This window comes from Photinus pyralis, unplaced genomic scaffold (assembly GCF_008802855.1).
Source record: "Photinus pyralis isolate 1611_PpyrPB1 unplaced genomic scaffold, Ppyr1.3 Ppyr1.4_LG5, whole genome shotgun sequence".
Classification (NCBI taxonomy): Eukaryota; Metazoa; Arthropoda; class Insecta; order Coleoptera; family Lampyridae; genus Photinus; species Photinus pyralis.
The window spans coordinates 46390900-46406264 of record NW_022170596.1 but is presented as its reverse complement, the minus strand read 5'-3'; the positions used below and the strand labels follow the sequence as shown (position 1 = coordinate 46406264).

Here is a 15365-nt window from a genome sequence, read left to right as displayed (position 1 = left end):
TTGTTGCATTAATGTTAATCCTTAAATATTTTAGCTGGTCGCCCCTAGTGCCAATTCTAATCGAATGTTGTAACAAGTGTTCCGTAATTCGCAATCAGAAGTAGTTCATGATCAATTTTATTGCTGTCTATCGGAGGTGAATGAATTTACCTTTCGCCAAGAAATTTGGTAATTAATGCTACAGGTACCTACCGACGTTCAGCAAGAATTTTTGGCGAAACAGATTCTTTTTTATATTTTATAGAGCAACATATTATTTAAATGTTTGCAAAGGTGAAGGTGATCACCTTTGTGTTTATCCATCAACGTACAACGTATAGGATTAATGTTAATCAATAAAGTTTCAATATTCGTCAAATTTTGTGAACGAAGTGGATGACTTCAAGTATCTTCCCAGCGTGTTATGTAATGTTTCAAATTTCTCATGTTAATTATTGCACAAGCCTTGAGGGTATTAAAATTGGTAGTTTAATTACGAAAACAGTTATTACATGAGCGCAATGACTGGACTCTTTGATAAAATTGAAGACTGTTGCCCAGTTGTCAAAGTGCGTAAAAATGTAGATGCTGTCGCATAGCTATTATCAAACTGAATTTACAATTAGAGTACATAATTACAGTATAGATATTGGTGTAAAAAATTAAAGATTCACAGCCTTGAACAGTTTACAATGGCAAAAACAAGATATGCTGCGCGTACAACAGTCTGGGTTATCGTATTACCAATAGCGAAGCGAGATAGTTGATGCATTTTCCAAATTTCCAGTTATTAGAAGCGGTAATGGGTTCGTTCGGTTAATATCTCCAGCTTGTAACAATATTTAAGTAGTAGTAGCCGCAGTGGTGTGGACAGTGGACTGTGTTGTCTGAGGTGTTGAGTGACCAAGAAGAAGAGTAACCACGTTATTATAATAACAGTTCGCGACAACTCACTCAAGATGGACATCAAATCTTCGGGAAGAAAACAAAATCCAAAAGAAAAAATCAACCCCATTTTTGGACTTTTGTTCTTGTAAGTCCTTTTTTTTTAAATTTTATTAAACAAAGCATAGGGATTTCCGATGATGGCGTTGGTCTTAAACCGGTTAAATCATTGTTAGGTTTATTAGTAACAAAATATTATTCCGTTACGCTTACTATTTAGATGTCATGTAATTGTAACAAGGTACATTAACGAGGTTTCCTCTCTAATTATTAAACATAATCGCGTTTAATTAAATAATTGCTTAGAATGAGTGCCAATATGTAGGGATTGGGAAATTCCGCTTTAAAAAATCGTGTTTTGCAAAATCGTGTTTGAATTATCGGTCATGTTTGTTACTTGCTGGATAACTTTCATTTGAAACGCTTTTTTACGTAAAGTTAACGTCCATTTAAATGCAATGTTAAAAGGACGATTCCACATGAACGAGTATTTCATGCGCGTAATTATTCCTGCAAATTTACATACAATTAAAAATGCTGTTAATGAGAGACAATACACGTGTTTGTATGGTCTAGTAATTCCCAAACAAGAAGCTTGATTTTTACCAGAGTATGGGATAATGCTTCATGGATTTATAACAAAAAACACATGTTATCAAATTTAGTCATAGGGAGAACACTTAAAATTATTTACAATAAGTTATCAGTTATCAGTCTCGTACTGATAGAACATTACGGACAAAAAGAAATACCCATTTCGTAACTGAAACGGTCTCATCTTTGTTGAGAAATTAGGTTTAACATCTTGGAAAGTACGTCATAGCTACAACGATAAGTACGTGTTACGTATATGTGATTTAACATTTTTACGCAAAACGGTCCCGTGCGTCCAAGAATTTTAATGGAGATCACGCTGCGTCAGTTTACCTGCAAAATTTCCCTCAAGGTGCTCGGGCAGGTTTCTGCTGAAGATGAGGGGATATTCCCATGCACGACTTCACGCGCATTCATATTCTCTTGGTCAAGGTATTCCCCGTTAGTTGAGACGAAACTAATTATAATTTTAAATTTTATTTCGTTCACTTTTACTTGCTTTGCTGGGTCTTCAGCGTGTGTACCACATAGCGAATCGCCTAAACGCAGCTTTCTGGACCGATTGTTGTAATTCGATAGGGAACAGTATAGTTTACAAAGATGCTAAAAATACAGACCATTATTTATTTATTTTTCTCAGACTCCTAAACTGAAAATTCTCGTACAAATTTGAAGGACCTTGCTATTTAAGCACAAGAATCCCTCTCACTTAAACAAGACAAAAGTGCATTTTTATATACGTATCAAATAATATAATATATAAATGATTCGTTCAAATGTTGAAAAAGCAAGTCCATTTATATATAATTATAACCAATCGCAAATTATACCATGGAAGTTTTGCATAATTTATTAATTCTCGATTTATAATTTATATTTATTCACACATTATTTCCTGAATTCAAGAATGTTTAGTTTGTTTGTGATAGTTTTTCATATTAACTCCTCACCTTTGAAACAAGATCCTTGAGAGCTGCCATTAGTTGGGTATATAATTGTGAGGAATGACTGGCCATCAATACAAACTTAGGAAACTTCATTCTAATATTTTTCTCATGCTCACGAAATAGATTATGTTGCATTAATCACAGATAAGAGAATCTAAATTAAATGTATGATAAAGCTCACCTAGTATTTAAAGAGATCATAATCAATTAGATAGGAGAAGCTATTTTTGTTATGAGAAGGGATTGTTTTGAGGGGTCTACAGCGCTCTTACTACGGTTAGTTTTCTCAAACATCTTTTACAGCAGCACTATCAGTTCTAAAGAGCAAATGAATTGTCATAAACTTCACCCACTCCCCTTTATTAGATTTAAGTTAAATCAGTAATGGCACTCCAGCAATAGATTTGCATATTTAATGTGAATAACTAAGGATAACTATTCAGCAATACATATTCAAAAAATACAATCCATTTGGTAACACATTAAGAAGCAAAAAACCCTCAACGGTCATGTAATCTCTACCTCTACACAAGGGTAAAACATTTATCCAAATGTCGCCAAGAAACAATTTCGCTATCCAAGATCCTAGGCAAACAAGGAAACTGGGTACGGTTATTACACAACAGATAGGTACCAGTGTTTATTCATTAATTAAATGAATAAACAAAGCATTTATGTTGCTTTATTTATTATTACAAATTTCTAAAGCGCAGCCTTAAGAACCTATCGAGCGGCTGTAATTTATGGGTAATTATGGGACCAAAGTAAAAAATTTAAAAAAACATTACAAAAATCCGAAGAATTAAGGCAATAATTCGAAAAATGCATGAATTTTCAAAATTTTGCAAAGCTTTTTAATAATTAGAAAAATCAAAAATGTTTAATAAGTGCATACAAAAATTCGAGACATTAAGTCATTCGGAATCTTTATAAAAAAAATAAAAAAGCATTCATAAAGATTCAAAAGGCATTTGCATTATCTGCAGAGATCTGAAATTTAAAGCTTCCAGTGTTAACGAGAGTGTTAACATTCATTTTAAAATGTGTAGTACGAATATTGAATTTAAAACGGAAATCTTGAAAAGTCAAATAAGTATCAAAGTTTGATTATTATTTTGAACGAAGTTTTATATTTCACCTGAAAGCCAACAGTTTCAAAAATTGGAAATTGAAAGTATAGAAAATATTTGAAGCCGCGATTTTGAAGGAAATTTGAATAACGAAATTAAAAAGCTTATATCAATAAAAAATAAAGGGTGCACAAAAATATATCACCGATGCTTCAATAGTTCAAAAAGTTTCTAAACTTTTGGATTAAAAGACGTAAAAAGTATAAGACAAGATTGGGAAATGAAATGCCTAAGTTTACAATGGGGAGTATTGCTTAAATTTCCACTTAAAACCTTGGATTTTAAAAATTTGTAGCGCGAAGATTGCACTAGTTCATGAAAAGATGTATTTTCAAGATGAAACCGTGATAACGTCAAAATTCGAGAGTTGAAAGGTGAAGAAAAATATATGTTGCTGGTAGCTCAGTATGACAAATACATAATACCATTGAATAAAAATAGTGTTTTTATTCAATGATAATACTGAGATGTCACCGAGGATGTCACGCGGAACTATGTGTTTGAATTGACAGTTTTTCGTAGATTTAGGTAAACTTCAAATGTAAACCAAGAGTTAAACTTTCAAACTAAAATCTTGAAGACATTTTAAATTTAAAGTTTGAAAGATATTCGCGGCTTTATATTTGCTTGCTTACTAAAGTTTTCGCCGAGGTTTTCGCTATACTTAATAATAGCAAGTAGCAAAGGTTTTTCAGGGCTGTGGCGAAGATATTATTTCAGAGGAGGATTGCTTACGAGAAATCGAGAAAAACAAATAGATCTTTTCAGAGCGCGTGCATTTTGATAATTGTTTTTCCAAATTTGGGAAGTGGATTGAACTTCCACAGTGTCCCATCGTTTACGGCCTCGAACAGATAAGTTTTATTGAGACATGCAAAAATTAACTCTAAACGAAAGAAATTACCACTACGGTTCAGTATCTTTTTCAAGGGTGTAACCTCGAATGTAACAGCAATGACAAAAACTGACATGCATCTCATAAACAAGTAAATTAATCAATATTAACATAATAATTGAAATAGAAAAAAAACTCTGATTAAAATATTTGAGCACTTCAGAGCATTTTTTTATAGCCATGGTGCAGTGGAAATATTTAAAAATTAACCTTCTCCATTTTTTACAAGAATGTATCATCAACTTAACTCTTTGCAACGAATCATTCTTTATGATAACGGTGGCCATATTATCTCCTAATAGTCATTTCAGAGTTTATTTTGTAGGTGAGCGATATTGCTGGTCTATCTACGTTATCCATTATAGTGTATGACCATGGCTAGATTTGAAACAGCGTTGGAGACTTTGATCAAAACATACCGGATCCTCTTATCTGATATTGAGTGATATCTGTTGGATCAATCAATCATTCATGAATCATTCCATGGTCGCAAGATATTTTTAAAACACGCAAATAGTATTAACGGTAAAACGGTTACATTTAATGGGAAGTATTAAACCATGTTTTTTAACAGAGGAAATAACGAATCGAGCAGTTGCTTTATCGTTATCTGAACCATAATTGCAATTAAAACAAAGTCAAGAGTTATCGCTAAATATTTAATATCCATTTCAGTTTATCTCTAATCCTTTGTCAGCTTCTCCGAACAATTCAGGAAACTTTCCACGATAGCGGGTATTTTCTACAACAAAATCCCCCTATTTTTTTCGGATGTTATAAAATATTATTCTTACCGCCGATAACAATTGATGAATACTAATCCCTATCATTAGATATCATCATTTGATAACCGATAAACACTTTTACCAACAGTCGTAGCGTAACCATTTAATCTTGCAATTGAAGCATCGCACAAGGATGGGTCGCGGATATGTCAACAAATTGTATTATATGGCGCTGTATACTAAAACGCTTGTTTATTTCAGGCATATGATACCAATATTTGCCAAAAACTACAAGAAAGGTATACAAGAAGAAGATTTATTCGAACCTTTAGAAGAACACAGGTCTCATATACTGGGCGACAAACTGGAAGCTTTATGGAAAGAGACTCATCGTAAATATAAGAAGTTCGCCTTACACATATCCCTACTACGATCATTTGGACTGGAATTGTTAGCGTTAGGAATTTTAAAACTGATTAACAGTTTGCTTTTAGTGTAAGCTTCCTTAGTCTGGTTGTTCCAATATTAACCTGTGGTATTTTTTCAGTTATGTGATGCCGATAGCGTTAGGAGAGTTAATTTCGTATTTTAATTTATCGTCGACACTAACAATAGAAGAGGCATCTGTCTATACGGGAATCATAGTTGCTTACCTATTCATCTATGCCATCGTTGATCATCCGGCGACAATGGCCGTCATGCACATTTGCATGAAAATGCGTGTCAGCTGTTGCTCGCTTATTTATCGAAAATCTTTACGACTGAGTCGAAACTCCTTGGCTCATACTTCGGTCGGCCAAATTGTTAATTTACTTTCGAATGACGTGAGCAAGTTCGACGAGAACTTCCTGTTATGCCCTTACATCATTATCGGACCATTGCAGAGCGCGTTGGCCACGTATTTGCTTTACCGGATTATTGGCTACGCTGCGTTTGCCGGTGTTACCTTTATGGTAATCTTCGTCCCGATTCAAAGTAAGTAAAAGGTACCAGTGCCTTACAGCCATTAAAATTATCATTTTAGTGTACCTAAGTAAATGGGTGTCAGTCTATCGACTGCGTTCGGCCCAGCGTACCGATGAGAGAGTGCGACTAATGAACGAGATTTTGAATGGTATTCAGCTGATCAAAATGTACACGTGGGAGAAGCCGTTTGCTAAGCTAATTTCCTTGGCGAGAAGATACGAAATAAAGAGCATTCGTATTCAGTTCTTTTTGAAAGCACTCATGTACTCGTTTGAGACGTTCCTGCCGCGGACGTCTATCTTTATCAGTCTGGTGGTGTTCATCGCACTGGGCTACAATATAACAGGCGAAATTGTATACTCAGTTATTGCCATTTACAACGTCATTCGACCAATTATGACGGTGTTCTTCCCATTGAGTCTTGCGGCATGTGCCGAAGTTCACACTTCTCTGGGACGAATTGAGGAGTTCTTGCGCCACGAAGAACAAGAACAGATTGAAAGTGAACCAAGTATGAAACCCCACCCGAGCATTAGCAGAAGATCAAACATTTATATGAAAACGGTCTGTGCGAAGTGGTCCAGTGAGAGTGTAGGCAACACTTTAACGAACATTAACCTGGAGGTCAGTGGCAGTAAACTAGTGGCGGTTGTAGGACCCGTCGGAAGCGGCAAGAGTAGTATATTTAACTTAATTTTAAAAGAACTGCCGGTAACTAGCGGCGATATGCAAGTTAGCGGTAAATTGTCGTACGCCTCACAGGATCCGTGGTTATTCGCTGCCAGTGTTAGAGAAAATATTTTATTTGGAGAGCCGTATGATGAAAAGCGGTATAAGACTGTTGTAAAAAGTTGCGCGTTAGAGTCTGACTTGGCCCAGTTGCCCGGTGGCGACAGGACGGTGGTCGGTGAAAGAGGAAAGTCGCTTAGCGGTGGTCAAAAGGCGAGAATTAACTTGGCCCGTTGCCTGTATAGGCGCGCCGATATTTATCTGCTGGATGATCCCTTGTCTGCCGTCGATAGTAAAGTAGGTAAACACCTCTTTGAGGAGGGCATCAAAACCTTCCTCAAAGATAAGATGTGTTTGCTAATCACGCATCAAGTTAAATACGCCAAAGAGGCCGATAGAATTATTGTACTAAAGGATGGTCGTATTTCCGAGGAGGGTAGTTATGATGAGTTGATCACTAACGGAACTGACTTCCTTAAACTCGTCCAAGTAAACGTAAACGACGATAGTGGCGAACACGAGAACGTTAGCCACCCCACGGAAAACATGCAAATGGTACAGTCAGTCACAGGTGATTATGACGAAGTGGAAGATGGCGAGCAGTTAACCACAGGAAGCATTACAGCAGCTACGTATATCAGCTACTTAAAAGCGGGTGGCTTGTTCTTTGGATGGTTCATCATTCTTCCCGCATTCATTTTGACTCAAAGCTCGATGAATGTATGCGATTACTTCCTCTCGTACTGGTAAGTGCAAAGCTAACGTTATAATTTGCCTTGACATTTGCATTCCTTAGGGTCAATTCACTTCAAGACATTGATAATTTTAACCAAACTGAAATAACAGAAGACAATGACACTCTCTATGTGTACGGAGGCATAATCTCATCAATCATTGTGTTAGGAATTGGACATTCCATGCTCTTTTTCATCTTTGCCATGCGAATCTCGGTCACATTACACGATATGGTTTTCGAAAAGATATCAAATGCGACCATGGGATTCTTCAACGAAAATCCGGTGGGAAGAATTCTGAACAGGTTTTCAAAGGACATGGGTATCATTGACAACTACATACCGTTGGTCTTTTCCGAATTTCTTGAGGTAAACAATACGATTGTGAATTGCAAGTTTTAATTCCCAATTTTTAGATTATACTGATGCTGTTTGGCGCAATGATACTGTCCGTTGTGGTGAATGTATGGCTGTTGATACCGTCGATCGGGTTGATCTTCACGTTTTACGCCGTTAGAGTTGTCTACCTGGAGACGAGCCGGAGTGTCAAAAGAATTGAGGGCATTAGTAAGTGGCACACGAAAAAAGGCAACGCAATTACTGATTTTTACAATGTTATAGCTCGGAGTCCGATTTTTACACATTTGACGTCATCCGTACATGGGTTATCTACGATAAGGGCTTTTTTAGCTGAGAATAACTTAATACACGAGTTTGACGACATTCAAGATCACCACAGCTCAGCATGGTACTTATTTATTTCCGCTAGCGTTGCATTTGGATTTTGGCTCGATATCATTGCGAACATATTTATATCGAGTGTCATTGTAATTATACTACTTATCAGCGAAGGTAGATCAGAAAATATTTCTCATGTAGTTGTAATCAATTTGCCAATTTTAGAACACCGCGGCGGAGACGTTGGCCTAGTCGTCACGCAATACGTCAGCTTAACCGGAGTTCTACAATGGGGGATGCGACAGTTAAGCGAATTAGAAAATAATATGACTTCAGTCGAAAGAGTTTTAGAATATAATAACGTGCCCCTCGAACCCACCCGCAAATCAGAAATCGAGCTCCCAGCAGAATGGCCAGAGCAAGGCAAAATCACCTTTGAAAACGTTTCGATGAAATACTCCAGCAATAGCGAGCCAATCCTAAAACAGCTCAACTTCTCGATTTATCCCGGTGAAAAGATAGGATTGGTTGGCCGAACTGGCGCAGGGAAAACATCCACGACACTAGCGCTGTTTCAGCTTTACGACATAACCGGATCCATACTTATAGATGACATAGACACCACCAAAATTCCTCTAGATAAATTACGTGCAAAACTCTCGGTTATTCCACAAGATCCAGTACTTTTTACCGGTAGCATTAGGCAAAATTTGGATCCGTTCAGTGAGTACCCGGACGACGTCCTCTGGAACGCTTTGGAAGAGGTCGAACTCAAACATTCAATTGACGAGTCGGGTTTGCTGATGAACGTGGCTGAAGGCGGGTGTAACTTCAGCGTTGGACAGAGGCAATTAGTGTGTTTAGCAAGAGCGATAATACGAAATCAAAAAATTCTCATAATGGACGAGGCGACGGCGAACGTGGATCCGTACACGGACAACCTAATCCAGCAAACAATTAGGAGAAGGTTCTCAAATTCAACAGTGTTAACCATCGCCCATCGGCTGCATACGATAATGGATGCAAGCAGGGTGATGGTGTTCGATGCCGGAAAAATTGTCGAATTTGACCATCCGCACCACTTGCTACAGAACAAAGATGGCACGTTCTATTCAATGGTTCAAGCTACGGGCCAAAATATGTTTAAGAATTTGTATTCAATTGCAGAGAAAGTAAGTTGGACGCATGAGCACACGTTTTAAAAGACTAATTTCTTCTTTTTCAGCATTTCTTAGACACGAAATCGTAGACTGTGATAATTTGCGTTCGTTTTTTCATTCTTCGCAGTATTCTTTTCGTCTTTCGCAGTATTTTTTTTTGTTACATATTAATGTCGATATTTGTTAATAAATCTTTTGTATAAAACCAGTTGTTATATCATAACGAGACAACCAATTTCGTTAATCGTATAGATGCCATTATATAAGAGGACAAAACCTTATCATCAGTATACGTAACGCGGTAATTATTGACAACATTCCTAACAGAATCCCTAATTACCTTTGAATTGACGGCAATCCAACATTCTTTTAGCAAATAATAGTATATGATTCAATATTCTTAGTAATGATAGGTATTACTCGTGGGAATAATTAGTTGCAGCCTAGCAGGTGAGTTGTTGATTATTCTAAATACAAAAACAAGTTAAAAGGTCTACGCACATGTGCGGACGACGATACCGCATATCTCATACGTAAATCAGTATCTTACCTCTTGCGGTAGCGCTTCTTCTGCGTGGATTGAATTGACCGAGACGAAATGAGCCCTAGTTATTGTAAATGAAGATTTTTGCTCTACATACTTAACCAAAATGAGAGCATGACAGAAAGTTTACAAAATTTAATTCCTGTAGGTACCATCAAAGCAATGTCTTGCAGTTGGTCCGATGAAATTGGTGAACAAATAAAAATTTCGCTCTATCAAATCATCTAAAAATGGAGTAGGACAAGAAGACTACAAAATCTAGTTCCTGATGTGGATCAAGTCAATGTGTTTGGTTTTTCCAATGAAATTAGTGCATAAAATTGGGCATTGTCCCGCAGTGTTTAGGAAAAAAATTTCTTGTTACACTTATGACTATGAGGGATCCATATATCTATAAAACGAGACATGACGTATGTCCTGTTGTTTTTCAGTGCTAAGTGAACAACACACTAAATAGGTGAAGCAAAATTCCTGAGTTTTTTTATGCAAACAACTTCCATCAACTTGACGTATTAGGCACATGTATTTAGCTTTTCTATTATTTTCCAGCAAAACAGGTGCTTGACATTGAATTAAAAATCTTCGTCGTAGAGACAGATACACTAGTTGTAGTGTAGGTGTTATTTCATAAATTAAGGACTGATTAGGTAATTAGATTACAAAAGCTGCTTTTTAATTAATAGATTGTATTAGATTATATGATATTTAAATTACATTCTTGAAGTGTTGTCTATTTTCTCCAAATACCCAGACTGTTTATGTATTATATAAATGTAGATATATCTGTGACTTCGAATTATACCATTGAATAAGTAACCTATGATTACTTCCCTATTCAATGAAAATGATTATACTCTTCTAATATTCAGGGGGAGCGGTAGTGTTGTGGTCACGGTGTTAGTAACCAGAAATGGAGGAATTTTTAGTCTCAAAATCGTTAGAGGTTGTCATTTCCCTAACATTAATATATGTAGATTGAACGATAATAATAAATATATCCTTAATTAACGTAATTATGGTTTGATATTAGGTGTTTTTCCCCGATTTTGGTAACGTGTCTGAATTTTACTAGGTAGCATAATAACACTTCCTTAGCGCAACTCCAATTTTGTTGTTTGTTTGCGATATAGGACATGTATGCCACCTTATATTGAGGCTTTAAATGTTTTTGTTTAAAAGTTCTTTTAGATTTCATATTCGCTTATTGAAAGCAACACTGCGGAGGTCAATAATAATAATAATAATTGAATCTTTACTGCCCTGGCATAAATTTCGATATAGCAATATCAATTTTTAATAATTTACCACGGCTAGCTTAGGAATGTTTTTCTTCCATGGAACTCTAATAAATACGCATATGACTTCAGTTGATTGAATATATTAATACACACAAAAGTGATCGAGTTCCATTTTTCTATAAACGTTCCTATCCAAAATGCAATGCCTACTTCGTGATCACGTGTCCTTGCTAAATTTGATTTCGTCTAGAGATTTTATCTTTATACATACAGGGTGACAATTTGAAAACTTACCACCCTCCATATCTTAGTAAATAAACGAGATATTTAAAAAAATCAAAATCTGTTTCGGTAATTCGGAGGGGGAATCACAATGACATAGTTGGCGACGCACCCCCTCCAACCCCTTGCGCCACAGCCACCCCAACTTTTAAATCTTAAATAGTGATCCCTCATGTGTGATACGTCGTTGGAGAGCTCTGAAAAAATGCTTTCCAATCATACCAAATGGCATTACATTTAGGTTAGTAATTATCGTGCAAATCAAAAAATTAACTAATATGATACATTTGAAATCTGTCGTATTTATAACGCAACCGGCGAACATAGACGAACTAAGACAGAGAATAATTCAAGAATCTCGAAATATTGCAAAATCAACATTTGAAAAGGTTCAACAAGAGTTTGAGAATAGATTATAACTGGCGATCAAAAATGAGTTGCTGTCGAGTCGGCTTTGGAAGTTCAAGTTAAATACGATTTTCCATGTAAACAAAAATTTCAAAGGGCGACTCGACAGCAACTCATTTTTGATCGCATAGTAATACTGTCTTACCAATAACGGAAAACATTTTGAACATTTATTGAAATAAAGGCCAATTTTAGAAAATGTATCACATTAGTTGATTTTTTAATTTGCACGATAATTACTAACCTAAATGTAATGCTATTTGGTATGGTTGAAAAGCATTTTTTCAGAGCTTTCCAACGACGTATCACACATGGGGGGTTACCATTTAAGATTTAAAAGTTGGGGTGGCTAGGGCGCAGGGGGTGTGAGGGGGTGCGTCGCCAACTATGTCATTTTGATTCCCCCTCCGAATTACCGAAACGGATTTTGATTTTTTTAAATATCTCGTTTATTTACTAAGATATGGGGGGTGGTAAGTTTTCAAATTGTCACCCTGTATAATGGATTACTGATACATCCTCTTGTGGAAATACACAACTCCTTCTCAATGGTAAATAAAATTTCAATCCAATCAAACTGAAATTAGATGCAAATAAAATTCCAAGTTACTGAAACAAAATAACCAAAATCCTTTCCTTGGATCTGATTCTTATTAATTACTAAAATACAATACCAGAATCTTTTTTATACAAATGGTTCTCATAGGCCGATTTCTTCGGGAATGTCAGTTATTTTAAGCAAAATAAATATGCAAATTCCTAAAAATAAGCAACCACTAATTTATACAATATAAAATAATCAAACAACTGACTATGCCTGACGTGGATGAGATTCCTTTCGGGTTGCAATTGATTATCTCTGTCCCTCTCTCTGGAAAAATTCCACTCCCTTTCAAAAATATGGAAATAGACCACTGCAACGCTACAGTTGATCTTTTGTACCAACCTGGTAATGTTAATTTCGTGGTGAACGCAAAGCAAAAATGTTATTATGTACTAGAATAAAACGCCAATATTCCGCTGTGTTGATATTTGCCCAACTATAAATAACCTTTATACTGTGTGTAAATGCATCAATTAATTGCCTCTAAGTTTCGTGCCGAATGGCGTTCTGTACAAAATATTATTTATCGCACAAAGCGCTACACAAGTGTTTTACACAACGTCGATAAACAGCTTTTAACTAGCCGCTACTGTTTGCAATGCGAACGAAGAAAAGGTTTCTATTTATCACCCCGAGTTTTTATTTAATTTCAATCTCCAATTCGAAGATGTTCCTTTGCGTAAATTTTCCGAAGGAATACCGGTTTCGGTCCGGTTTTCGGTTCGGTCCGGGTCCCTGGGTTTAACCAATGGTTATCTCAAATTGCACACTTTTTATTAAAAACACACGCGTTGTTATCGCCTTTTATTTCTCGCCGTAATTTTGTTTCTGTTCGCTATGAAGCGGTACATGTGTAAATCTTCCTATGCTTACCAAAATATAATATTGTAATGTGATAACATAATATTGTATCTACATTTGTATTAATTATTAATCAGTTCCTAAGCGAGTTCATGATTTTAGACTTTCTGTCCGTCCGGCCGTCTGTATGCATGATACCTCCGTCCACTGGCGTACTTGATAATGACATCTCGTGAATGGTTTCGAATTTTTCAATTCTGTTTTCAGTACATATTACGTTTATCACCACTCAATAAAGAACTGATTAAATTTTCAGTGACCCAGGAGCTCGCTTGCTATATTTGTTACAAGTTTATTAAATATAGCAATATATTGTGCATTTTGTTGCATGTCTGTACATGGCTTTATACGCCAGATGATAGTTTAGTTGCCTATTTATACACACCTGTCCACATTGAAAAGTCGTACTATCAGATATGAACAAAGACGAACTCTGGAAATGGAAAACATGTAAGCTCCTCCAGGTGTAGAGTTGCGCTGGATGATTTAAACAAGTAAACATTTTGTTAACCAAGGGTTTTCCTAATTGGATAAAACACTTCTAAACCACAATCGATGTAAAAAATACCGCATCCTATAGATAATCTACTTTACCCTAAGTGCCGATATTGAGCGGATTTTCACATATAACGATAAGCAGTTCATAATATTATATGACATAAGTTGTGCAGATTTACCAATTAATCTAGAACTCTATTTAATTTCATTTAATTGTGAATTACATCTGAAAAAAGTTAAGTAGATGCTCCAGAGGTACTTGGAGGATGGAGGAGAAAGTTGTACTACAATCCACCTTTAAAAATCTACGCGACAGTTTAATTGCCTAGTTCTAGTACATTACGATTTAACGCTTTTAAATTAAATTAAATTTAAAATTAAATTAATTCATATAAAGTTCATCACTTCATCTAATTTTTTTCTATTTTTTTTCCGTTCTACTTATGGCGCACATATGAATGAACCTGCGTAATCTCAACTGGAATAGTTATTTACCTAACAAGTTCGGTAAGTTAATTTTCCCGCATGAGCACTTTGTTTGCAGCACGACCGTAGGGAGTGCTGCATTTAGTGCGAATGCGGGAAAATTCTTTCCGAAAGAGTTAGGTACAATATTTTTTGTAACGAATTACGTAAAAAAAGGTCAAAATTAATAAAGTTTTGTAAATTAGCTTTTTTTTAATCATGAGTTGGTAACACAATCATATGTTTGGTTGGTAACATAATTTTGTAACTACCCACTTTTAATAATGCACTGGTCACATTTAAAACTTCCACATCTTTGGTTAATACATATTTTGCCTTTGCAATGAGTGCTACTGGTCACGGCATTGCATCGTTTGCACTGAATATCTTGAGTTGCGTAAATACACTCGTTACATTTAAAATCCTTGGAAGATTTGTGTGTGTTAATATGTGCTTTCTTAAACTGCATATGCGAATAGTTGCAGAATATCACTGGTCACATTTTAAGACGTTTTAACAATAAATTTTACTTTTTCTTCAGTTCCAATTCTGAAAAATAATTTGATTGCGTTGTAAGTTCTTGTTTATATATTTACGTAAAACTTAGTGTACATCTGTTTCCGATTAATCGCACTAAATACTCTCAACCAACGGTTTAATTGATTTTACAGCAGATGACAGTTAATCATGACATGACGTTCGTTGACTTCAATAAGTACTACCAACCGAAGAACGCGCATAACCCCTTCTCTCCAGCGGAAACTAAAAAACACCGCGATGCGGGAAAGTCGTTTTCCCGTGCATCGAGGATGCTTGGAAACATTATCTTTCCATTCAATGAGTACAAAAATTTACAATCAGATTCAGTTGCATCAATCACAGTCTATATATAAATTCCTGGCCCACTTTGAAACTTGGCATGTGGAAAAAAACAAAATTTCTTCTACCGTAGTCTAATAACGGAAATAGAAGAAAAGAATCTC

General features: G+C 35.8%; 1 protein-coding gene across 1 annotated transcript; it reads left to right on the top strand.

The window, feature by feature from the left end:
* The first annotated feature begins 700 nt into the window (after positions 1–700).
* On the top strand, positions 701–9705 carry LOC116170556 (probable multidrug resistance-associated protein lethal(2)03659). The gene is made up of 9 exons (XM_031487029.1): positions 701–1012; positions 5477–5710; positions 5763–6190; positions 6240–7656; positions 7707–8013; positions 8061–8211; positions 8266–8496; positions 8548–9494; positions 9548–9705. Exons 1-9 carry the CDS (start codon positions 939–941, stop codon positions 9569–9571), a joined length of 3813 nt encoding a protein of 1270 aa, XP_031342889.1. The 5' UTR covers positions 701–938; the 3' UTR covers positions 9572–9705.
* The last annotated feature ends 5660 nt before the right edge of the window (positions 9706–15365 follow it).

What these genes read in the sequence shown, in the direction of transcription:
- LOC116170556 (XM_031487029.1), top strand. Translation starts at nt 939, where the DNA reads ATGGACATCAAATCTTCGGGAAGAAAACAAAATCCAAAAGAAAAAATC. An exon ending in ATTAACAGTTTGCTTTTAGT is followed by an intron (nt 5,711 to 5,762) that starts GTAAGCTTCCTT and finishes GTATTTTTTCAG; the next exon opens with TTATGTGATGCCGATAGCGT. An exon ending in AATCTTCGTCCCGATTCAAA is followed by an intron (nt 6,191 to 6,239) that starts GTAAGTAAAAGG and finishes TTATCATTTTAG; the next exon opens with TGTACCTAAGTAAATGGGTG.